Source organism: Numida meleagris, chromosome 25 (assembly GCF_002078875.1).
Source record: "Numida meleagris isolate 19003 breed g44 Domestic line chromosome 25, NumMel1.0, whole genome shotgun sequence".
Taxonomy (NCBI): domain Eukaryota; kingdom Metazoa; phylum Chordata; class Aves; order Galliformes; family Numididae; genus Numida; species Numida meleagris.
Window position 1 is genome coordinate 4,152,844 of NC_034433.1, and position 25,347 is coordinate 4,178,190.

The 25,347-nt window shown below is 43.2% G+C and overlaps 2 protein-coding genes across 6 annotated transcripts in view; one reads left to right on the top strand and one right to left on the bottom strand.

Moving 5' to 3' along the window:
- TSHB (thyroid stimulating hormone beta) overlaps positions 1-1,952 on the top strand; it is a 7,891-nt gene extending 5,939 nt beyond the window's left edge. For all 3 annotated transcript variants that reach the window (XM_021377338.1, XM_021377337.1, XM_021377339.1), the window contains one exon: positions 588-1,952. In XM_021377338.1, the coding sequence (XP_021233013.1) occupies positions 588-830 (243 nt within the window). In that variant the 3' untranslated portion in view covers positions 831-1,952. The remainder of the gene's footprint in view (positions 1-587) is intronic.
- TSPAN2 (tetraspanin 2) lies at positions 3,600-24,630 on the bottom strand. 3 transcript variants are annotated; one of them, XR_002432839.1, is made up of 9 exons: positions 24,129-24,630; positions 21,052-21,154; positions 11,388-11,485; positions 10,880-10,954; positions 10,241-10,339; positions 9,022-9,096; positions 8,031-8,114; positions 7,138-7,269; positions 3,600-6,894 (listed from the first exon to the last, which is right to left on the bottom strand). XR_002432839.1 is itself a non-coding variant. In XM_021377388.1 (8 exons), the coding sequence occupies exons 1-8, from the start codon at positions 24,195-24,197 to the stop codon at positions 7,204-7,206; spliced, it is 669 nt and encodes a 222-aa protein (XP_021233063.1). In that variant the 5' UTR covers positions 24,198-24,629; the 3' UTR covers positions 3,600-7,203. The 3 variants fall into 3 exon arrangements, 1 of the variants encoding a protein (XP_021233063.1); XR_002432840.1 differs by having other exon boundaries at positions 3,600-4,438; positions 4,893-7,269; positions 24,129-24,629; XM_021377388.1 differs by having other exon boundaries at positions 3,600-7,269; positions 24,129-24,629.

Sequence of the window (25,347 nt, forward strand, 5' to 3'; positions counted from 1 at the left end):
CCATAATTATCATTTTTACTATGGAGATTATAACATTAGCATAATGATGAACTTACTGCTGCTGTTGCCGCAGAGCTTCTGTATTCAGTTTGTGGGGTCGGGGTGGTGCAGGTGAGAAAGGAATTACATTTGGTTCAGTTAATGTAAATTATTTGAGTAACTGCTAGTGCAGACAATCCATCAGGTGGTAAAGGCCACGAATGACTGCTGTGACAGGTAGCTGTGAAGAATATTGTACATGTGGGCATGCCAAACACGGTTTGAGCTTCACTACTCAATATTGCATTTTAACTCCCATCCTGGTCAGTAGGGAGTGAATATGTAACACAAAATGCTGTGAGCACTTTGAGCCAAGCAGGAGGTTAGTTAAAACCATGAAAACCAGGTGAGCTTTACTGGAGGTGCAGAGAGCTCCAGTCAGACGAGGATTCAAAGAGACAGATCCGAACAGAAGCACACAAAAAAATTCAGAGCTAGTGTAAGCACAAAGGGGTTTTGCTTCCTGCGCATTTGAGAACGCATCAAAGGAAGACATCTGACATTCATGTACGCTTCAGTGAAACAACGCGTTTCTCTTTTCTTTGTAGGACAGCAATGGCAAGAAGCTGCTACTCAAAAGTGCTCTGTCCCAAAACGTGTGCACATACAAAGAGATGCTGTATCAAACAGCACTGATTCCGGGCTGTCCTCATCACACCATCCCTTACTATTCCTACCCCGTGGCCATAAGCTGCAAGTGCGGTAAATGTAACACTGATTACAGTGACTGTGTTCACGAGAAGGTGAGGACAAACTACTGCACTAAGCCACAGAAGCTCTGTAACATGTAAGCTTCCAACGGAACGTGGCAGGAATGTACCCCTCTGCTCACAGCCAAGCATAAATAAAACCATGTTTCATAACAGGTTTGCAAACTGGTGTGCACGACGTTTTGTTCTGAAGAGGGATCACTAGAGTTACTTTAATGAACTGGATATTCTGACATGCACAGAAGCAGAATCATGGGATTGAAGATTTGTATTTAGTATTCAACTCTAATTTACTTTAGGGAAGAAGAACAAACTGTGTACGGATGGGCCTTTACTCATCAACTCCAGGTACTGTGTGAAGAGTTACTCCAAAACAAAATACTTGATGTACCTAAGAACTAGACTACGCATGCTCTCAGTATTAAACATTTCAATTAGATTGACACATCCTTGCAGCCCTCATAGTAGCAGCTGTGTTTTTCCACATATGCCATGCTGAAAGTTTCCAGGGCCCCAGCTGCACTGTGCAGTCAGCTAGGACGAAGCACACGCGGTTGCTTATCTACACTACAGTTCCACTTCATCCCTAGCGTCATCCAGACCTGCACCCATTAGCATCACCAGGCATAGCAATTCATGTCTTTGCTCTAGCAGGGTAAACCCCTCTTTTTTGTGGTATTACACTGAAAAGCCTTGTTACTCTGTTCTCTGGAAGGGAAGTGGTAAGCAAAGCTCAGGAAGAAACCTCCCTTTCCCTGCACAGGTCAGCTGGCCCCTACAGAGCACTGGGGGGCTGAGTCCCATCACACGTGCTGAGCACACACAGGTGAGAAGTGCAGACCCAGGAATAGGAAAATAAATGTAAAATAATACATTTCCATGTGACATCTGCTGAGCCAAGAGGACCACAGACAGGTCAGCAGGGCTGCACCAAAGACATGAATACGGCTGGCAGAAAATAAGTGAAACTTCCCATGCTCCCCTGAGGAACAGGATCACCATTTGGCATGTCTTTGCAGATGCAGCCAGGAGAACAAACCTACTGTATATACAAACAACGTGGTAAAAATATTTGACCAACAAGGAATTACAAGAACTATTTCTGAGCTAAGAAGCTGCAGCTCTGCGCAGCAGTGAGAGCTTCAAAGCCCCATTAAATAAAATGTTCTAATGTGTTAAATCACTGTTGAAAGCTTTATTTCATTGCTGCTTCCCAGCCATTTGTTTTGGCTTGTACAGGGGGTTATCTCACTAGAGCTCTCTTCATTGTTCAGTGATTGCAAATGTGTAGTGTATCTATGAATAAAATTCTCTTTTAAAGGGGAGTATTAAATTGAACAGATTTATCTGTTGATATCACCTATATCTACAGACACATATTTATACTCTTTTTCAGCTATCCAGGCAAATACTTGCCTTATTTTGCCAAGTAACAAGTGCAGAACATCCCTACATCCAGAAAGGTGAAATCAAACTTGTTACGCTCAGCTTGAATCCTTGTCTACGCTCCGTAATTGCCATTGTGCCCACTGAGAATTAACCTGCTGATAACCCTCACAGCCACTGTGTGCTCAGCACAGATCTTACATTCATTTTTCTGTTTATTTCTGCTTGCAGCAACACCAGAAGAGGGTTAAAAAAAAAAGAACTACAAAGCAACACAACCAAGTTACATATTACCTTAATTTTGATTTTCTTAGAATTAACCAAAAGTTTCAGTTTTGTTTGTGTGGGAGGCAAGCTGCATAGAGCTGCTATTTGCGTCTTGCTCTTTTAAAAATCATCTCATGTATTCCTGCATATAGGATTTATTCTTAGGAATAAATAACAGCTATACATGGGAAAGGCTTTGCTGTGTTGCTAAGTGCCAGTCAGTCCTAAATCTACATATCGACCTTCCCAAGAGTTTTGTCCAAGAGCAGCACCTGGTGCCATTCCATAGTTAATACAGAGATAAGCAGGGAACTGTTACGAACAGTTTGCTTCAGGGGGTGACAGCTACAGCAGCCAGAGATACCTGCATCCTGCATAAGCAGTCAGAGACAAATCAACGTGGCTCAAGTGCAGAAGCATGCAGCGTGCAAACACAATAAAGCAGATGTCCTAGATTCATACAAGGCCACTTCTACAGCTGCTGGACCAAGAGAGGTGAGTCAGCAAGTCACAGAATACTTTCTTTTGGAGTGAGAATGTCTGATGTTCCCCAAGCCCCAGTACAACTATAAAAAACACGAGGAAAGAAGACGCAAGAGAGCTTTGGACTACCAAGCTCTGAACAAGTTATCTGAGCAGACTTTGCTATTCAGTAACACTTTGCAGAAAAAAAGAAAAGGAACTATACCTCCTTACAGTAATAAATGACACTGCAGAATTATTACAATGATCCCTCATGGCTGCATCTGACAGACTCACCTTCAGCCTAATGATACGCATGCAAAAATTAAGTCTACTTTTATGGTCAAAGCCTATGGGGATGCACAGAGAGGAAAACAGCTGCAATGACTTCTTTTACACTAAAAAAAACACACAACAAAAACTAAGACATTTAAGTGAGTCTTACTGCACCATTTTAAATACCCCTTTGCATGTTCTCAAAGCACTTTTTCCCTTTGGCCTTTCAGCAATGTGTTTTCAACTTTAAGACCCTCGGATCCAGCAACAATCCTTTTTCAAGGGAAGAACTCCTTCCGTCAGGCACTTGGGTGACCATGCTTCATGTCACGATGTCTTTTCACGTAACCAAGCAATAGATCTGCAGACAGCCCTAGGATACTGAGAAGAGGCAAGGATCTGATTCCAGCCACGAAGTCACAGCAAAGCATGGGAGCACACAGGAGGGCACGAGGACAGTTTGAGAGTCTTGTATTGCTGGTTATTTTTATTAGAAAGTTGTTTCAAATTTGAGACAATAAGACCAACACATTTCCACTTTAGTACACATTAAACCAAAGGGAAGTGAAAGCTGCCTTCAGCAACAGAATAAACATCGGCCCATTTCCTTCTCATTTCGCACAGAGGGCTGTGATAGAGATAATGCTGCTACAGACATGGCATCCAAAAACAGATATCCCCTTTCTGCCACAAATCAGAATTTGTGCCGTAGAAACAAATGTCACATTGGAAGCAGTTTGTGTTTTGGAGAACCCAGTGGAGGCTGGAGCACCAACAGAAGTGAGGTTGGCGAGTTCTGTTTGTGTAGGTGCCCTACAAACAGCACCTGATGCTGTTAATCAGCCTCTGAAGGCTGTAAGAGCATTTGGAGGCTTAAGACAACCCCATTTCCTTCTCAATACACATGAAATAGGTTTTGCAATAAAACTATCACTTTCAGGATAAAGTGAAACATGAATCCTTCTTGTAGGGATCAATCAGCTCCTGCTCAGCCTCTGCAAGATGCTAACACTGGCTGAGGTTGGTTTGTAACACACGCAGCTCCCACTGGAGTCAGTTACCCAGGAGAACCAGACAAGGGAATGATGAACAATATCTTCAAAGAAATAACAAAGGAATTAACTATTTACAGTTTTATACTTGAGAACAAAGCAGTTGACTGGATAGCAAGGAGATGTGTTGTGCTTTCAGAGTTATCCCCAGAAGGCTTTGGTGCTTTGCCACTTTCCTTTGAGACAGTCACCAAGGACAGGACTAGATGAGTACACCTGCTGACTTCTGTGGCACTGAGTACATACCTGGAGCAGAAGTTGATTAATTAAACCCTGACATGCAGCTTTGGAGCATGAGCTGTATTTGAGGAAGCTTAGGCACTGACTTCAAGTCAGTTACCTCTGGAAAGCTTTCTTACTGAGGATACACAATGTAGTTGCTTGGAAGTTATTCTGTACTGGCAGTAAAGAACAAAGGTTTTGCACCATTAAGAGCTGGAACAAGAGAGGAGCTCACTGGTCCATGATGCAATACCTCCCTGTCAAATGGGGACCTGAAGTTAAGCCTGGAAGCTGCTCAGCTGTCAGTGCTTGCTGAGCACGCAGCTGTTACCACAGCTCTTGTTTAGTGCTGTTCTGCTCACAAAAAAAAAAAAAAAAAAAAAAGCAAAATAGCTTCTGAGTGGCTCAGGGCAATACCAGACAAAGTATTCACAGGGAGGCCAATGTCATATAATACAGAAAGAAGCTCTGAACTCACCCAGCTGGTGAAGGGGCTCTCTGACCATACAGCACTCCATCTCACAAAGCAGCCTAGGTCCAAGAGATGCTCTCCCTTCAGAGGCTGCCCCTTATATGAGCCCAGGGTGGCTCTGCCCTGGTTCCAGCCCTTCTGGGCAGGTGGGAGAGCACAGGTGCAAGCAATGTGCTCCTTGGGCCAACAGCACCCCTTCACCAGGTGCTACAATCACCAGCTCAAGCCCTGACCTAATGGTTCCCCTACAAGTGCACAACAGCATCAGTGTCACTGGATGGTTACAGATCGTGGCTGAACAATTTGGAAAGCGGCATCCATGTAAAAGCCAGCAAGGTGTGTCAATTAAGTGGGAAACATGGAACAGCAGCACCATTTCCAATACTGAAGTAACAGAAAAGTGACAGAAGTTGGAGGTTCTGTTGGAAATGAGAGAAAAGCATCGTGAGGGATGTGTATTACACACAAACACGTGCACTGGACTGCACATATTACCTGAAGTGCCATCATGTTTCAGTGAGATAAATGACTTGTAAACGCCAAGTCTCGTTAGGCATCATGGAGCATTTCACTGAGATACTTAATGTAACTGAACTCTGCTATACCTATTCTCTTAAAAAGGAACAACTGCATAAGAACTAGTAATAGTTAAAGGGTCAGAGCTGATACATGGATATTGCTAGGAGGAAGTTATTCTTTGAAATGCTACATTAACTGCAGTAAGCCAAAAACTAAGAGATTTGGAGCCCTTGCTGTAATTTATTTGCTCTTTCTGGGAATAAGCTTTCTCCCTTCTAGGCTGCTTTAAAAGGAACACTCTCATAAATAAGCATGAAGAATATAAAAATAACAATATAGAAACAAATGATGCAAATGCAAGCCCTGAGGTATTTCAAGAACACTATTTTTTTATACCTGACATGCAATCTACAAATGCCAGTAAGAAAATTTACTTGATGGCTCTGTTCTTCTGGTTTTTTATTTATTTTTATTTATTTTTAAAGAAAAAGTCTCATCTTTCTTTTCTGCCTTACACCTGCAGGAAGGGGTGGGAGGTTGAGGTAGGAGCCCCCAGGAAGCTGTGATAGTCACAGAAGCAAAACCAGAGGATATTAAAGTGCTGTGTGTTTTTCCCTGACCATTTTTTCTCCTCATTTGGATTCTACAGACCAGTTATGTTCTACAGGGTACCTGACAAAGGCTGCTACTTTTCTTAATGTAGGTTCTACTCCTGCACCAGCATGATAGATCATAGAGTCTTACAGCATAAAGGGACTTCTGAATAAAGATTTTAGTGGCCCCTTTAACACATAGAGGTTTTGGTTGTTTGGTTTTGGTTTTTGTCTCAGGCTAGCTTGGGAAGTTAACCACACTGTGCGTTACAGTCGCTCCCAAACCACTGAATCTTGCCAGCTTCCTACCTCTTCCCCTCTTTCCCTCCCTTTGTTTAGCCCGGATCTCCTTGGACTGTTTCCTCCCACAGAGCTTTCTGTACTTGCATGAAAATGCAACTGGACTTAAATAGAAACAAAACTCCAGTCTGTGCATGCCAATGAAGTCACAGATCACAGAACGGTTGAGGTTGGAAGGGACCTCTGGGTCCCTCTGGTCCAAGCACCATGCTCAAGCAGGGCCACGCAGGGCAGCGTGTCCAGGACCACGTCCAGGGGCTCTGGAAGATCTCCCAGGAAGCAGTGTGCTAGAGCAGACCCCTTTTTAAAAATAAAGTCATTTAAAACAAAATACATTTTCTCTTTGGGGTCTGGATGGAACAGTTACAAAATGGATGTTGGGTCTTTTTAAAATGGCATTTGTTCCTCTGCCAGTTCTTGGCAAATGGGGGCTCGGTATGAAAGTGTTTCAAGCAACCTATGGGTGTGTGCACACTCTTGCATAGTGAGACTGGAAAAATATGCATGCAAATGTGGACACACAACATATCCCATTTGCACATACTTACCTACATAAGGTACTACATACAGAGATACTTGCTAATGTGCAAACATATCTGTAATGAGAGAAACGCATGTACTTACACAATGCCTATAGATATGTAAGCTCTTAATTGCACATATACAAACATTAAAAATCAAATTAGTCTTAGATGCCATCTCGGCTCTTTTCACTAAAAAGGACATTTTAAAACCCTTTTTTGTTCACTTCAGTTTTACTGTAACTAATACAATTCACCTCCACACCTAATGGGATATTTTCCTCTCAGTATGTTAAAACACTAATTAAAATACATTACAATTATTAAGCTGGGTAGAAGAGTGCTTCTCATAAAGCTTCTGGACACAGTTGTGCAGTGACAGTTTCACATCATTTCTCTCATGTTATGGATAGCACAGCAGAGAACCATGCTGAATATCATGCCAAAGATCTGGAAGAGAAGGAATGCAGTTTAGGGATCCACTTGCAAAACAACTGTAAAATAGATGGCATTGAATAGACTGCAATCTGAATGTATTTATTTCAGGGTAGCAAGTGACTGCTTCTATCTACAAACCTCACGACATCAGACAATTAACAGAAGAGTTTTCACTGATACTCAAAGCAAAGATTTTGTGCCCACACTGGTTTCACTGCTCCTTATTCTAAATGGGAAGGCCAGCATAACAGCCCCCAAATGTTAATATTATTAAGAGAAATTACACTGACGTCATTAATTGTGGCTTGATATTACGTCCTACACGTTGAACTAATGCTACAGATAGCATTTTCCTGAAAAGCTGTTTTCTGCAGAAAGGATTCATACTTTCTTTTCTATATGTGAAACCATAAAGAATGGATCTCTAAGGCCCTAACACATCCACGTCTGCAGCTGCTTTCGAATAGCTGAAATGCCCCTGTGGCCTCTTGGTTTTCAGTTCAGTTCATGTGCACACCACTTTCCTACCATTACAACAATGAGATTACCACTGGATTCTTTCAATCTTCTCTAGGGTCACAAAATGAATTGGTGAAACAAAGTCACCTAAGTCTACTGGTGCAGTGTGTCCCAGAGAGAGGACACACTGAGAGCAGTAGGAATAGTTTCACTTTTGAGAAAGCTCAGCAGTTGCTGCAGAACAGACCTATGAGCAAAGGATGGGGCACTGGGCCCAAATACCAATAAAAGAGTGAGAAGATGGATTTACTCACTGTGGTGCCAGCAATCGCAATTCCAACAATTCCAACTAAATGCAGATTGGCATCGATTACGTTATGGATTTCAACCAGGCAGTTCTATTAAAAACAAAATGGAAAGATTTTCACTCCTAGAAAAATACACTTCAAACAACTCAGCTAGCTTTTCGCACTAAACACCAGCTGGACACAAAAAGAATTATTGCAGTCACTGCTCTAATTCTTGCATCTATGCTTTGTGTTTTGTTGGGCAGTTTTCACAGCATACTGCCTTTCCTAGTGAGGCACTGGTACTTGCATGTGCTATTATTTACCTGTTGTCTGTACATGCTGACACTTACCATTCATCTTCTTACAGTTTTCCCTCAGTTTAAAACCCTTTCTGTGATAGGCCATGCTAAATCAAGAAGCACATCCCTTCAGATTGATGCAGTACTCATAAGCAGATTCCCCCCAAACCAGAAATAAAAGTATCCTTAATAACCATACAGCGTCTGATCGGGGGTCTCTATGCATTACTAAGACAGAGTGCTGACAAAATTCAGCTTTCACAAGGCCTTTCATTTAGGACTCAAGACCAGGTTGGATGGAGCCCTGGGCAACCTGGGCTAGTGCCAGACCTGGAGGTTTGTTGGCCTTGCTTTTGGCGGGGGGGTGGAACTTGATGATCCTTGGGGCCCCTTCCAACCCAAGCCATTCTATGATTCTATGATTCTATGATTCTATGACTCCTCTTCTGCTGCATCATTCCCATCTTGATTTCCAGACTGTGTAGTACTGCCACAGCTAACATGGATGCAGCAAACAGGCTTTAGAACTTAGGGCTGGGCATGCTCCTCCAGCTTACTTCTGCTTCTGCTTTGTTGTATTTCATAGGGAAATTCCATGCTGGGATTTGCAAGGTGAAAAGGATATTCTTTCTTTCTTTTACGCATAGAGCAACTCCAATTTTACTCAATGACTGACATGAAAAATTATCAGAACAACCAGAACAGAAGACACTTGCCTTTGGCACCTGCATTTTCTCCGGGCAAGGTAATCCCACTTGTTGTTCCAAATTATCTTTACCACAGCAGTGGAGCTAAATGAGAGAGGGAGAGAGTCAAAAGAAGGAAAAATCATAGACTGTGAGTCAACTGATAACAATAGATAACTAAATAAAAGAAGAAACAATTCCGATCAAGTCATAAATGTATTCAGTATACCAACTGCTACCTCTGATAAGACTTCCAACTGCATGGGCCAAAGTTCTCAAAAATCAATTTCAACAGCGAACAGACAAATTTGTATTAACAAAATCTTCCACAAGCATCTTATTAACAAACCAAAGAAGTGGATTCTGGAAAATCAGATCCCTGGATTCCAAGGAAATGGGTATTTTTAAATGCAGAAAGTTCTAGTAACGCATACAAGATTATGAACAACGCACAAAAGCTACAACAGAGAATGTTAGAATTCTGACAGACTATAGAGCTAGGTTTGCAGGCCCTAGTAAGTCAGTGTTTCAGAGGGCTTGTTTTTCCTGTTTGCCTTTCTCCCACAAAATGCTTGAAATTCCTCTTCAGCTTAGAAATAACAGCCATGAAAGAAGGACAAAAAGGTCTGAGGTTGTGAAATGTTTATTCTAAAGAATGTGAGAATGCTGTATGCTAGGGCCTAATCTCTATGGGAGGCACTGTAGAGACAGGATGATAGACACAAGTGACATTTCCAAGTCACAGGTTCTAATTCTGACACTGACTCTTTGGGTGGCCAGAATTGAGTCACACATTATGTTCTGTTTTTTTCTCTGCTCGGTTCAGTCTCAGTTCAGTCACTTAACTTGCTATTGGTAATGTTGCTGTTCCTAGGACACTGGGCAGTTTTTTCATGGAAAAAATGCAGATTTTCACCTTTCTATTTCTCTCTGCATTTCGGTGTATTTATGCATGGATTTTAAAATAAAAAATGTCCATAATAGACATATCTTCTGCACGAGACCAGAAGCATTATCTCAAATTTAAACGCCTGGCCACTCTTAGTTCCAAAGGTAGGAATCACCTGGGATCTAAAACCCAAAATTGTGACAGAGCCATCAGGAAACAGAGCCATGAGCCTCTGACTCCATTTTAAGCAGCACTCAGTTCTATTCCTCCCTACCTCCATGGGGGACATTCTGAATTTTAAATGGTAATGGGACAGCAGAGTAGTAACACAAGGTATTTAAGCTCAGGATGACTACTCACGGCCAAGTGGTAGCGGTAGATGGTTCTGTTGACCTTCCCTGGGTTTTTCATGTACTCGTCATAAATGTCTTCATAGATTTTCTGGGCTTCCTGTATTGCCTGCAGAAATCAGACTTGCCAAGTGAGAGGCAAATAAGTCTTACTCTCAATCCAGTGCAGATTTCCAGCTTGAGTCATCAACCTCCAGAGCAGAAAATTATTCCTGGTAAACTGAAGTAGACATGATAGGAAAGATAGGAGGTTTTGTGGCCTGATGGGACTGAGAGGTACTCTGTATGGGTCAGAATCTGCTGTATTCTGTGTTTTGGCTAAACAGCTCTTAGTTGGATAAATTCAGTGCTTGAATTTATTTGCCCTTCTCCCAAGAAATACACTCTTATGATGTAGTTCTACTCGATGTTCCTGCAACAGCACAGATAGTCTTTATTGAGGAAGGGTGGCAAAACCAGCATCCCATTCTGAAGTTGGACTTGTGATAACACAAGCTCTCATTTACTGCAGATGAGAATATTAAAGAGTCTTGCTAGGAAAAAGTCTTCTGGAAAGCCTTCCTGAATATGAGCCAGCCTGTATGTCAGTCAGCCATAGGAATCCAGAACTGCCCCGTTATTATTACCTTAGAATTAGATTGCTACTCACCACTTTCTTGCCTATAAATGCAAATACTCCAGCAGTGATCTCAGCTGCAAATATCACCAACAAGCAAGCAAAGAACTGCAGAGGTAGAAGAGAACCTTATGTTAGTTTACCCTGCACAATGTGCTTTACGTGTACTGCCACTCAATCTGTTATCATAGTCCAGCCCTCAACAGCCTGCACAATTAACGACAGAGAAAGCTTATGAACAGGGTCAGTGACAAGGGCATCAAGTCAGGCTTCTTGTACTATGAAAGCAAAGGTGGAAATAGCAAAGGTGTGGCTCAGATGGTAACTTCAGGAAAGACAAGGTAATTCCAGGAAATGCATCATGGGAAGCAATGTATGGAAGCTACGTATCAACACAGTGCCTAGAGATGACAGATTAGCCAGTAAAAGGACATAGGACGTTTCAGATCTCAGACAGCGAAGATCCTTCCATTAATGACAAAAGACATATGCTTTGGAATCATTTTACAGCACTTCCAGGCCCCTGAAACCTTTTACTTACTGCTCCAAGTAAGAACTGAGACTCCCGCGCTGCTCCACAGCACCCAAAGAATCCAACTGTGGTCATAAGAGCCCCTGCTCCCACCAATACATACAGTCCTAGGGAAAATCAAGATCAGAATTCAATGTTTCTCTTCTCAAAGTTTGATGCCTGTTTTGGCAAAAACACTAACTTCTAAGCAACAGTGGTCTCTGGCTTTCACAAAGAACATCTGCTACCCAGAAAAGATGCTCTCACCACAAAACGAAACCAATGATTTATTTCTTCAGAATTCTTGGAGAATCTCATAGAGATGAAGACCTCCACCTCCCAAGTTTCCTTTCTCGAGAGCAGCTCAGTCCAGGAAGAACACACACGATACCATCCTAAACCACTTTACAGCTCTTTAGTGAGGAACATAAGGCAAAAAAACCAACACTAACAGAGGGCTTATTTCTGTGGAACCTGGGACTGGAAATGTGGTGTACTGCTATGCAGGGGTAGAACTCAGAAAAGGACTTGGCATCTGTGTTCTACCAGTTGCCTGGCAGTACATAGAAAGAAAAAATTGAAAGTGTCTAGGAAAGGTACAGGTGTTACAGTATGATGTTCCTGTGAAACCCAGACTTTGTCTGGGGAAAAGAGCTGAGTGCTTCTGGAAAGAAGACGACAACTGGGAGAGCCCCTCCAGTGTCAAAATACAAGACATGAGTAGGTTTTAAAGGCTAATGTTGTTATATCACTGCATTATGATCTGAAGACTTGGAAAAGAGTTGCCTAAAAACGGATATAATCACAGAACCAGGAAAATCACATCAGATATATATATATATATATATATATTAAGTGATTCTTTATGAAAATGAGTAGTGTCCAAGACTTAGATGCCAAAAACCTCGCATGCATGGCCTACAAACTCATGATACATCTCATGATACATGCTATCCACATGCAGCAGCCAGTGGCAACACTGCATTGCTTTCCTGCTCTGCACATTCACAGCTTAATGTTCTGCAGTTGTTGAATAGTGTAGCAGAATGCTCAGACACCTTACAGAACCTCTTTGTGGGACTGTGTTGCAGAATGGACTTGAGGCTACTGGCCAAATTAGTTATCTGCCTGCAGACAAACTTAATGATATAAAGAAAACAGCAAGTAGTAGTTCATCAGCCTAAATGCACTAAGAGGATAATGAAGCAATCTGTCAATGAGATGGCCAACAAAGGGCAGTCCTGAGACAAGTACTGGACATGGGAGATGGCACTATAGCCCCATACTTAGAACAAGAAATCTAGGATACTAGCTGTGCTAAGAACTTGGTAGTACAAAAACTGCAGGGGTAAGAGGAATAGCATTAATTTCTGCCATCTATAAAGCCGCTGAAAATACTTCTATCCAACAGTTTGTTTGTTTATTTATTTATTAATATGGGCTTTATCTAGGACAAAAGGAAACGAGAGCAAAGAATTCTCTTTCCTCACTTGTAAACATGAACAGCCTTCGTGTGTGGTGTCTGTTTCTATCAAACCACCACAACTGTGTTTGAGTTTTGTCTCTGGATGCCATGCCAGACAAAGTACCAAAGGCTCTGAGTAGTGTCTTGTAATTCTAATCTTGGACTTGCGTAGGCAACATGGATGACGCAGAGATCTGCCATGCCAGTCTACTGCTTGAAAAAGCAGCTTCGTTTCCTTCCCCATGCTGTAATGAGAGGACACTGGAACTGCACATTGAGCACACTAGATGGCACAGTGAGCCCTCCTCTCAGCTCTGGCTGCTCAAACTTCTCATGAGAGTTTTTAGTATTCTCAATTACAAATTGAAATATACTAAGATCTGGCCCAAATGTTCAGAGCTGCAGGCATTTACTACTATCAGGCCTTGTGTGACCTAGACTATATAAAGCTCTACAAATGAGAGTTTGCAGTGATTGCTAGGAAAATGAAAATAAGGAAACAAAAAAAAAAAAAAAGAGGAGAGACGAGTGCAGAGGATACTGCCTCACAGGTGCAGCCCGCGTGAAGAAAGCAGACTCCTGCCTGCTGCCCATTCATTGGTGTGTCACTATCCAGTCACCACTGCATTAGCCAGATATCCACCCCAGATACTGCAGTTCTTCTCTTCTTCCTCCATCCTTCATGCCCTGGCACCTTTCTTGTGCCAGGAAAATGAACCCCATTCTTCTAAACAGTGATAAAACAGTTATAATTAATACAGCTTTGCCAGATGTGTCACAGCGGATGAGTGGGATTTGCTGCTGACTGTGCTGGCAGTTCATATTATGTATTTTTTTGATTTTTAATATTCCGCATCTCGTGACTTCCTAGGACAGAGCATTCTTTAAGCTAATGCTTGTACACATATTCACAACACAGTGGCTTTCACTGAGGGAAAGATACACAAAGATGTATGTAGGTCAGGAGTAAAGGTCAGCCCCCTGTCAAAGGAGAACTGGAAAAAACATTAGTTTCAATGCAAGGTGCAGAACCTGCTCTTCAACTGCCAAACACCCAAACTGCCATTTTCTGAGATCTCCATGGTGACAAATGCAGTGTAATTACGAAGATGTTTCCTGGGCAGTTTTCTGCATATTACTTTCTACTTCTGTCCCTGTTATTAGTTATCAGGCAACTTAGGAAAGAGACTTTTTGATCAGGAAGCCAGGAGAGAAACCTTCCCATTCCTTTCTGTTGCTTCCAGCTAGCAAAGACAAAGTTCTCTGAGCTTCAGGGGTAAGACCAGTTTCCAAACTCTGGATTTGCTCTTGCCTGAGGAACAGCCTTAGCATTTCACTTGCATGACTCACAACTAAACCGCTACCTCAGTCAGAACTTCCATTTTAAGGCATGCTACAGGAAGAACTTCTCACACCACCCACTAAACAAAGCTGGATTTGCTGTTTGCCCTTGGCCCCACAGTTTTGCTAGCCAGGAGTTCAAATTCACCTTCTTCCATCCTGCGTTCAGGAGAGTTAATTATAGAGCTTGTCCGTGCTCAGCTTGGGATTAGTAACCGCTGATACTCAGAGTGCTATTTCTAGCTGGAAGATACTGAGGACATGTAAATATATATTCATCTGTCGAACTAAAGATGCTTTTAAATGTCCACTATATATACAGACATGTAACCTTTCACACAGAAATAAGACATCTGTATAATAGACATAGAATGGATTGGGTTGAAAAGAACCTTAAAGACCACCTCATTCCAACCTCCTGCCAATGACAGGGATACCCTCCTGCAGACCAGGTTGCTCAAGGGCCCATCCATCCTGGCCTTGAACACTTACAGAGATAGGGCATCCACAACTTTGCTGGGCCTCGCCACCCTCATTGTGAAGAATTTCTTCTGAATATCTGATCTCAGCCTACCCTTTTTGGGTGTAAAGCCATTACCTCTTGTCCTGTCACTGCACTCCCTGATAGTGTCTCTCCCCATCTTTACTTTACACTTCCCTTAAGTACAGGAAGGCCACTATAAAGTCTTCCTGGAGCCTTCTCTAGGCTAAAAACCCAAGCTTTTACAGCCTTTACTTCATAGGAGAGATGCTGCACTCCTCTGATCATCTTTGTTGCCCTCCTCTGGTCCCACTCCAATGGGTCTATGTCCTTCTCATGCTGCAGGCCCCAGAGCTGAATGCAGTACTCCAGGTGGGGTCCATCACATCTTCTGACCTGAAAGATGCACTTCTTTTGATGCAGGCCAACATATGGTTGCCTTTCTGGGCTGCAAGCGCACACTCTGGCTCATGTTGAGCTTTTCATACACCAGTAACAACCCCACATCCTCCTCCACAGGGCTGCACTCTATCCACCCATTGCCCAGTCTGTCTGGGATTGCCTCAAACCAGGTATGTTGAAGAGTACCTTGTAAAAAATTCAGTGACTAGGTTACTTCTCAGCTAGCTCCCATCGCAAAGGGGATATCCCACTGCAATGTGATAGGCAGACATATATAATGCCAATGCTTAATGAAGCAGAAAGAAAATATAATGCAAACCAGGCAAATTAGGAACCTACTAATGTGAACATTAAAGCCATTCTTATTTCAGACATGAATCCTTACCACCACCACCACCACCACAAATACTCTGCCAGCCTCCTAGGCTGGTAGAGAACTCAATTCAGAGTCTGGAGTAGAACCCATTCACAGAGCTGGTTTTCTTCAAAATCTTACTGACAGCTTCAAGATACAAATCCACGCCTAGAGCCTATTGTAAAGAGCCAGAGCAGACAATCATGCACCATCTCTCTGGTTTTATTTCACATGGGTTTCTTGTTTACCTGGCTGCTATGGTCACTTTCCATTTTAAATAGTTCTACTCTTTCTTTTTTGGGCTGAGTAAGTAACAGTGAACAAAACGCCAACTGTTCATACTCCAGTGAGAAAACAAGCAGCTCTGTTCTTGGCATAAGTGATCCAGAGGCAGCGATGACAGGAGTCCTAGAACCCAGACACGACCAGAATAGGTTTTCCCGAGGTTGTGAATTATAGTCCTGGAGATATCTCACTGGATGGATTGAGGCTTTCAAACCCTAAGTAGAACAGCAAGGAACCCGTAGTGCAAATGTGCTATTGGGAAAGATGGGAAACACGTGTAGAGGTTGGAAATAATAAGTCAGACAAGAACGATGTTACACCAAGGGGCAGAGTTACTAGGCTTGTTACTACAGATTATCATTTTTATGTGAACAGATTTTTAGTATAATTTTTTTTTGTATACATTTATAACATACACGGAGAAGAGAGAAGAGAGTCCTCTGAAGGAAGACGAATTTCTAGAGAACTGGAGCATACCTTTAATTTGAGCATAATGCACAGACATATTCTATAAACAGATATTATGTAGTTAATCTTCCTGGAACCACAAAAGCATTACAGGTACAAGCTGGCTTGATGCCTCCCAGTACCTCTGTAATACCTCTTAGAGTGTTTAATGGACAGTATAATGCAAACACTTGGCCCTGTGGTTCTGCATATAACAATTTCATTTATGATTTTTAACATGGCTAGACTGAGGATTCAAGATTGCTAAGCTGACATACACTAAAGATGACAAACAGAATCATCTCTACACAGCGTCATACTGTCCTCAGCAGCCATTCAGTCATGCAACAACATTACTGCCTTCTTTGCTTTGGAAAAAGTTTAAGTGTTGAACCCGTGCAGCTCTGGCTTGCACACCACTGTGCTGTCAGCTGCCTCTGCGTGGGCAGTCTGACCAGAATAAAACACAACTGTGTAATCCCTCACTGAGGTAGGCCAGGGAATACCCCATGCACTCAGTAAATCATATTGTCAGAGCTGAGGTAGTGGGTAGTGGCTCTTCTTTTGTTTTAGGTTTTTTGGGTGGGTTTTTTTTTGGGGGGGGGAGGTAGGGGGTCATTGGTTATCATATATTTTAAGCTGATTTCCAGTGCAGCAGCTTTCATCTTCTACTCAGGGCCACTATCAGCTTTTTCCAAACCACTCTTTAACTGTAGAAGGAACTTGCACAGAAGATGATAGGAAGAAAGACAGATCAGTTCATTGCTTACATTCTAAGTGCATACTAAAAGCCTCTGCAAGGCCCAATACACATGACAGCGGGACCACCCGATGCTCCACTTGTGGTGCTGTGTCTCTACACAGAAACTACTTTGTCAACAGCTCTCATTTTAAGACTGATAAAATTTGTGAGGCTATGGATTTTGGAGTGAAAATACTGCTAACTAAGGGTACAGTGCTTGACTCCAAAATACATGAATAGAATATAACAGAATGAGGCACAGGAATTGCAGTTTACATGGATTTAACTGCTAGCCAACTCCTGTTTGCATGGGCATCCATTCCAATGGAGAAAAAATACTAATATCCTTCAACTCCAGACATGACTTCATATCCTAAGGCATGCACCATCTAACCGTACCGTTCAAAGCCAGAATGATCACTCATGCTCTCTCAGACCCCAAGAAAAAGCCACAGCCACCCTATAACTTCTACCCACAGCTGGTCTGGCTCTGGACTGCAGCATGGATCATGGAACTGGAGCAAAGACCATAACACAGCAGAAATTTTGTGAGCTGTGTCTGTACCGGAGAAGCAATGATCCAGTGCTGCCAGTTCTGAGAGTCATCCAAGTTGATCCATTTACATTCATCAGTTGTTACCTTTCTTGATGAGGCCTCATTTTCAGTGCTACTGGCAGTGAGGTGACCCTCTGCACTTCATTTATTAGGGATACACTAAATTTGTCCTCCACATTGCCCATGGAGCCAAAACAGACTTTTGTGCAAAGAGAGGAGAGAAAATGTCTTGAACTGACACTTAAAAAGTCCCTATCTTAGTTTTCAATTGATAAAAGCTCAACTTGTGCTCAGATGACACTCAGTCTTCACACCTGTGCTTAAGTGTATATATATATATTTTAATTTAAGAACAGCACTATTACAAATAACTAATTAAAGGAGGAGCAAAAGATCTTATCCCATTTGGTCAGTACAGTGCCACAGACAACTCAGATAAAAGAGGTTACTATCCAGCTGTTGACCTTTGCTGAAATTATTATCATCTTTTTTTTAAAAAAAAAAAACACGATGGGATGGAACAACATGAAAATATTGTCATGCCTCGTCACTGCAATGGGAACTCCAAAAGTTGGGGACCTGGAAGGAGAAGATATCCAATTTTAGAAGGCTGCTCTTTATACATAGTTGAAAACATATCTTCCACTCTGTGAGATACATCCAGTGGAGCCAATGGAGTTCCAGTTCTATCCCCCTATGTTGTAGGTTAAAAAACTGCAAGCTGAAGTGGGGAATATAGATCACTGAACACAAAACCACAAGCAACAGGAAACACCACATATGTGCTTGACCTCAACACTGCTGCCTGCTAGTTGTTCTCAAACCAACAAAAACATTTAATTGGCTGGAAAAGTTGAACGGGCCTAAGTGCCAAGTCCTGGCCTGAACTGTTCCAGGGGTTGAACTGCTGGTAAAGAACAGGGCTATTTAGGGACACTCATTCCAGCCTAATGGAAAACGCAAGGATATAATTACCAATTATTTTAAACTAAAACAAAATTTCCGATCCAGGAAAAAAAAATCACTAGGAAACAACAGAGAGAGGCTGGGTAGCTTCAGCTGGCAACTCAAGACAGGTTAAAAAAAGAAAAACAACAAATGAACAAACAAAAAAAACCAATGGAATATGCTGCTTTTTGAAAGCAAGAAAAGGAGATGTTGCCCACAAGATGGTGATTCCAGACAGTGTTTCAGCCTACAAACATCTAAGTGCAACTGCAGTGTTGTTCCAAGCACTGACATTAAGCTGAGCTGATCTGATCACAGGGGCTTGAGTTATCACAAGAGCAATCAGTGTAGTAGAGCTAAGTAAATTGTTTTTAAATATACGGCCGTATGTTTATATCTCCAGGTCATGTTGATGATCTGCTTTCTCCTTCAGCCCTCTGGGCAGCTGCTTCTTGTGGACTGCACAGTATTCCATATTAAGAATTGCTATGCAAAAATCTGGCTGCCACCCAGAACGCACGTTACTGAGCAAATGCAGAAAGCCAAATAAGCAATACTCCTAGAAACACCATGAGATGTGTTGAATGCACAAATGTTCGAGGGACTTAGCGCTGAGATTTCCTAAAGAGCTAAAGCACTAAAGCATGGCCATTGAGTGCTTGCTGCCTAAAACACTGGTACTGAACTTATCACCATTCTTTTACCATTGCCTTAGTCACAGATTGTTGACATGCTCAGATTTCTGACTGGCTGACCTCTCAGACGCTCAGAAGTCATAAAAGCATTTACCATGGTTTGTTATGAGAGTGGGGAGCAGATTATTTTTTTTTCTTTAACAGACTTGCTCAATTAAGAGCACACTGCCTCTTACAAAAAAGGGTCAAAACCTTGCCTGAGAGTTCAGCCAAAAGTGCAGGTTAAAAAGAATTCTCAACATATTTATGTCCTGTTCCTTATCACTTCCTCTGTTAGCAATATATGTGACAATCAGCCCAATAGTTGAATGTCACAGAACATGACTAAACTTTTACAAGAACACTCCCCAGGACTTCCTAAAATGAACAATTCTCAATAGCTTTTGTAGTTCTTATTCAGGACTGAAGCAGATTAAATCTGTCCACCAAAGAAAATCTTGTTTACACAGCATTGCAGTCTGCACTGCAAAGCTGGTACTTGTTCTCTTCACAGGATTTACTACTTTTTGGCTTCTAACAAACCAACACTAGTTGAATTTGAAGGACAGAACCATCCCTCTGTCTTGTTCAATCCCCAGATCAAATGTACATTGGTAAGGCAGGGAAGAGTTTCAAGATAAAGCACAGGAAATTCAGCAGGTATAAACTGGATCTGGAAATAAAGGTAATGGTCCAATGTGCTGCTCACGCAGCAGCTCAGATGTAAGAGAAAAAGTAAATCATACTTTCTGGCTCTCTGTGTCAGTGGAGATGCTACGAAGTATTTTGCAGCATCTCTCAGATCCCAGTCACATTTCCATCTGAATGGTTTTATTCAGCCTTCTAAACTCCAGCGAAAGCTTTGCTGGACTTAACACTCAACCCATTTATTCCCTCAGTACTGTACAGCCAGCTCTGTGCTTCTGGCCTTGTTCCATGCATATATCAAAAAAGCTTTGGCTTAAGACTGTGGTGTATCAGGGTGATGGTCTTTGTTAAGAGAATGGGTGTATTTAAAGTAACTGCACAGTCCAGTCAATATTCCTGTGATGGGTAACTGACTGTTTGGACATCCAGGGTCAACTCAAGTCCTGGACACCATGCCAGGATGGCTTGATGGCTGAATGGGTATTCATTCTCACCTGACATTTTCAAATGGCAAAAATAATTGTACAATTTGGATTTTACTGACTGAATCTATCTCAAGGGGTGAAATATTAAAACAGAAACAAATCTCTCCCTTCTAATGTAAAGACAAGTTGCAACTGCCAGCGGATGGAGAAATGCAGTTGCTGGCCAACCTAGACAGCTGCTATTTAAACACTTCTATGGAAATGTACAGGTGGCATTTCCCAAAAACATAACTAGAAATGCTAGGGAGTAAAAAAATTGTTAAATGCCTAAAATCAGATGTGACCAATACCAAACCTGTGGGCTTGGGGAACTTGTTGCTTCCTGCCTCACTTGGATGAACAGTTCTTGAGATGACTGAGCACTGTGCAGTTCTCAGCTGTAGAAGGATTTGCTCTGATACTTAAAATCACACTGAGGGCCTCTGTGTACAGACACAGGGAGGACTGGTGAGCAAAAGTCTTATTCTTCTGCTGGTACTTGAGGCATTCAGAAATGGCACTGTTGTTTTTCTGGTTAGAAGCTGCACAGAAAACTCTGCAAGGATGTATTGGTGAGCTCTATGTTGCAGAATTCTCTGACCCATCTCTACTTCTATTACAACAGTATAAGCACAATTCATTTAGGATATGAGGGGAGTGGATCAAGTCTGAGAGAAGAGTTCAGTTAGGCCTAAGGAAATTGATAACAAAGAGAGAGGGTGAAAGCCATCCCTCACACGACACAGCACCAGAATGCCCAGTTTTGTGCAGTTTGGATCAGGTATTGTTGGCCTTCATATAATTCAATGATTGAGCTATTTGTCATGCCCTAAAGCTAGGGCTGCCAAAGCTAATGGCTACTGTCATCACAGCCGCTTTAACTTACCTATGAAGAAATACTCTGGAGACCTTTTGTCTGAAGCAAACTCTGCCATAGCCCCACCAAACCGCAGCCACAGACCAAAGGCAATGACAGCCAATCCTGCCAGCTGGAAAACACACAGACTAATCAACACTTTAATAACAATTGGCTGGAGAGCATCAAAAAAGTGTCCGTGGCATTTCACACTTTCTTGAAATCCCATAGCTCAAGATTACACTGCCAGAAAATGCAGGAAGCTCTTGCTAGTATTTGGTAACTGTGAACTCCTATTATAGTGCAATACACTTTGTTCTTCTAGCTCCTCAGCTTAGTGGTGCTTCTTAACTTACCAGTGACTTTCAAACCTTGTACGTAAGCTCCTTCAGACATTAAAATTTGGCCTGAATTGCAATGGACAAGGAACTGGGAAAGGAAAGGCCAGAGAGGTGAGCAGGTGTGTGCCCACGAGAACAGACAGGATGAAAATCCAATGAGAAACACTCCTCTCCTTCCTACCAGGAGACCCAGGACTGCGCTGTAGTCATACTGTATGCAGGAGACCACTCAAGGCCTCAGCCTGGAGTCAAGATGCTGTTACTGTAGGAAAAACATGACCTGGGGGAATGCTGCTGGACCAGTAACTGACCACTGCTGGCATGATACAAATCAAATTTAGACAGAAGTATCTTCATTTACTTTTTTTCAACCCTCTTACCTGTTTTAAGGCAAATTAACAGCCTTTTTTGCTAAGAGATCCCCCCTTTCCATGTAGGCATCACAGGTCCAGTTCCAGGGTCACAAGATATATGATAGTACAGAGAGACCAGCTGGACCTCAATCATCATACCAAACAACAGGAGAACTTTCAGCCATTTCAGAATTACTGCTGCTGCTGAACTGTGAGAATGATTCTGTTTAGAGGCTTACCAGAAATAAAGGCTTCTATTGTTCTTTGAGATGTGCTAAAGTTAAGTGTCTTTGGACCAATTCTGGCAGGGCATTTTTCCTATAAACCACCATGGGACTCCCCATCAGAACTCGGAGGTGAAATGATTATTACAGTGCACAATATCTTATATAAATGGCTAGCAAAGAAGCATGAGAGGCTATCAAATTCAGGGAAAAATTCCTTTTAAAGCAAATGGCAAGATCAAAAAGGAGTGTCAAGGCATGTCAGATGAGGCGAAACATCTATAGGCAGTCTCAGGCCCACAGGACCAGGCGCAGTTCTGTGTAGAGAGTGTCCAAAGGAGGGCTACAAAGATGGTGAAGGGTCTGGAGGGCAAGAAGTGTGAGGGGAGGCTGATGTCTCTTAGTTTGTTCTGTCCAAAGAAGATGAGACTGAGAGAAGGCATCATGGTGGCCCACAGCCACCGCATGGCGGCCCACAGCTTCCTCACAGGGGAGCAGAGGGGCAACACTGAGCTCTGCTCTTTGGTGACAGTGACAGGGCCCAAGGGAACAGCATGGAGCTGCATCAGGGGAGGGTCATGCTGTGTATTAGGAAAAAGTTCTGCACCAGAGGATGACTGGGCATAGAACAAGTTTCCCAGGGCAGTGGTAACAGCCCCAAGCTGCCAGGTCTCGAGGAGCATTTGGACAACACTGTCAAACATGGGTTTGGAATTGAGGCAGTCTTTTTGCGGAGCCAGGGAATGCACTCAGTCCTTGTGTCCTTGTACTTGCCAACGTGGGATATTCTAGGATTCCATGAACGCTTTCCTACTCTAATGATGGAGGCTCAGACCTTAGGTCTGCAGCAACCACGCAGCCTGAACGAAGTTCACCAAACACCTACTGCTGACTATATCCTGGGGCACCCGGTGCAGTGCTTTCTGCTTCTGTCTCGCGTTGCCTGGCACTATGATTCAGCTAGCATTGCTACAGAAGGCAAAGAAAGCAGGCCAATATGGCTTGGAATTACCACTTCCCTCCAAGAAGGTGAAGAACAAGACGTGTCACACCGCAGAGTCCTGGTCCTGGTGTTTGTACTTCCCCTGCTTACAGACCGGGCTCAGCCTGCAGACTGCTGGCAGCACAGACCCTCTTGCCCATCCAGGCTACTGAGTGCCCACGACAGTCTGGAAGCATTGGAAAGGAACGCCTCAGCCCAGCTGAGGAGCTGGCTTCTTCCATCTCAGTGAAAAGACAGATAACAAAACACAAGTAATTGTCACTCTTGTGACAAAGCTTTGTCCTTCTCTCACTAACTTGCAGCTGCAGCTGAGCAACATAATTCTGTTCCCAGAGCCTGAGCACAGCAGCGCTGTGTACCCAGGGCTTGCAGAGCTGTCACCAAGAAGGAAAAGCATTGAGTGTAACTGTGTTTAAAGGAGACAAAATCTCAAAGCTGGTTGCTCCAGAGAGGCTGAACAGGATTATTATGTGCCTTTTTTTTTTTTTTCCCAGTGAATCAGAAAGCGAGAAAAAGATGTTTTAAAAAGCTATATTTCTAAATGTGAAACTGGAAAACCATGAGAAGAGAAAACACAACATGGGGAGTACAGAAAAAAAGATAACTTGAAATAAATTGTGCTACGAAACGGTGAGCAATCTCTGATCTCCTTAGGGCGTTGCAATAAATGCTATTCTTCGCCATTTGGAATGATATTATGAAAAAGCATCACACTGTGCAGAAGGGTTCCACTGCAACACGCTGCAGGGGATGCTGGGAGAATCTCACCCGGCCTCCGCTGCTTGCAAAGTTATGTTTGTTGTGGAGATGGTCACTATTTCAAGTTCTCATCGAAAACAGGATGTTATCTCTTCTCAGCAATGCCCTCGTACATCAAGTTCTTCCAGGAAGAGATGTATCTTTACGAAAAAGTGGAGAGCAGAGGCACGGTGCGCTCTCGCGGTGTAAACTCAGCCCATCGTGCAGGGGTACTCGGGTACTCGCGGACCTCCTCCACGCTCGCCTCCGGTGCGGGGCAGCCCCGCGCGGCTGCGGTACGGCACGGGACGGCAGGGGTCCGGCAGCACGGCCGAGCCCAGGGCCGCTGTCCGGCAGCTCCCGCCGCAGCCCCGCGCCCCCCGCCCAGCCCGCGCCCCGCAGGTGCCGCCGTTCCGCCCGTCCCCGCCGCCCCCGGCCCGGCGCTCACCCAGAAGCTCAGATTGAAGATAAACAGCAAGATCTTGATGCAGCGCATCCGCGCGTACGCCGTACCCATAGCGGACTCAGCAGCTCCGGTAGCAGCTCCGCTCCCCGGGCGGCCCGGCCCGAGTCGGCAGCGCCTCCGCGCGGGGCGGGCTCCGGGGCGGAGCTGGGAGGCAGGTGCAGGGCTCGGGGCCCTCCGCTCCTCTGCCCTGCGGGCCGGGCCCGCCCCCGCGCGGCCGTCGATGAAGCCCGAGGACAGCGGGAAAGGAGCCGGGCTCCTCGACGTGGTTTTCCCTCGCGCTCATCAACCGGCGCCTCTTCAAGCTCATTTTCCACTCCCTCGTACTTCCACTTTTCTTCTCAAGATTACGCCAGGAACGCTCGCTCTGTTTCCAAAACCTTAGCTCTTCCTCCTCTCAGAGTTTTTCTACAGCTTAGAAAGTCAATTTGAAGCTGTCTGCAGTTCTTTGATGAGGGAACACAACGTAAGGCAGAGTCTCTTGAGAAGTGCAGTTTCTATGTTGAGCATTTCCTCCCAGTGCTCAACGAAGAAAGCACTCATTTCCTGTTTTGTGCTGTATGAAAGTAACGGTAGAGTTTCACCCATCCACTTTTCTGTTTCAGAGTCGGTTTCTTTCAAGGTATGCATGGAAATAGTGCAAAAAAGCATACGAAAGATGCTTGGGTTTTGTTGTTTTAAGTGCAATTGCACTAACCTAGCGATCCAGTAATCTCAAGAGACATTGGAGGTGGTTTCTGGTTTTGCCCAATTTGATGTTTATCTTCTGCTGCTATAAAACAGCCTGGCAGGTTTGGTTTGGTTTGGTTTCTTTGTTTAAACCATCCCAAACAGTTTATTTTCCTTGCAGCTGCTGAACTTTACGAAGAATCTCTTGCTCCCTTAGCAATGAAATATCTTTTATTGTTGTTGTTTCAAAGGAACTTTCAACCTGCTTTATGACACAAAGCAAAACTCTGCTGGTTTCCTTGTTGTTCTTTGAAGCGTTGCTTCTGTGTTAAATGGCACTGACCTACCAGGCCCATTGTATCCCTCCTAAATTATCATTTAGGAATCCATTTGAAGAGACAAAATCATGGCAATTCATCATCCCCTGCTATTTGAAACAATTTAAAAATCTCTAAAAGAAAGAACAGTTTTGCACTGTCTCACGAGGGCAAAATAGTTTTTTTTAAAAAGTCATTTCTTGATTTTCTCAACAAAT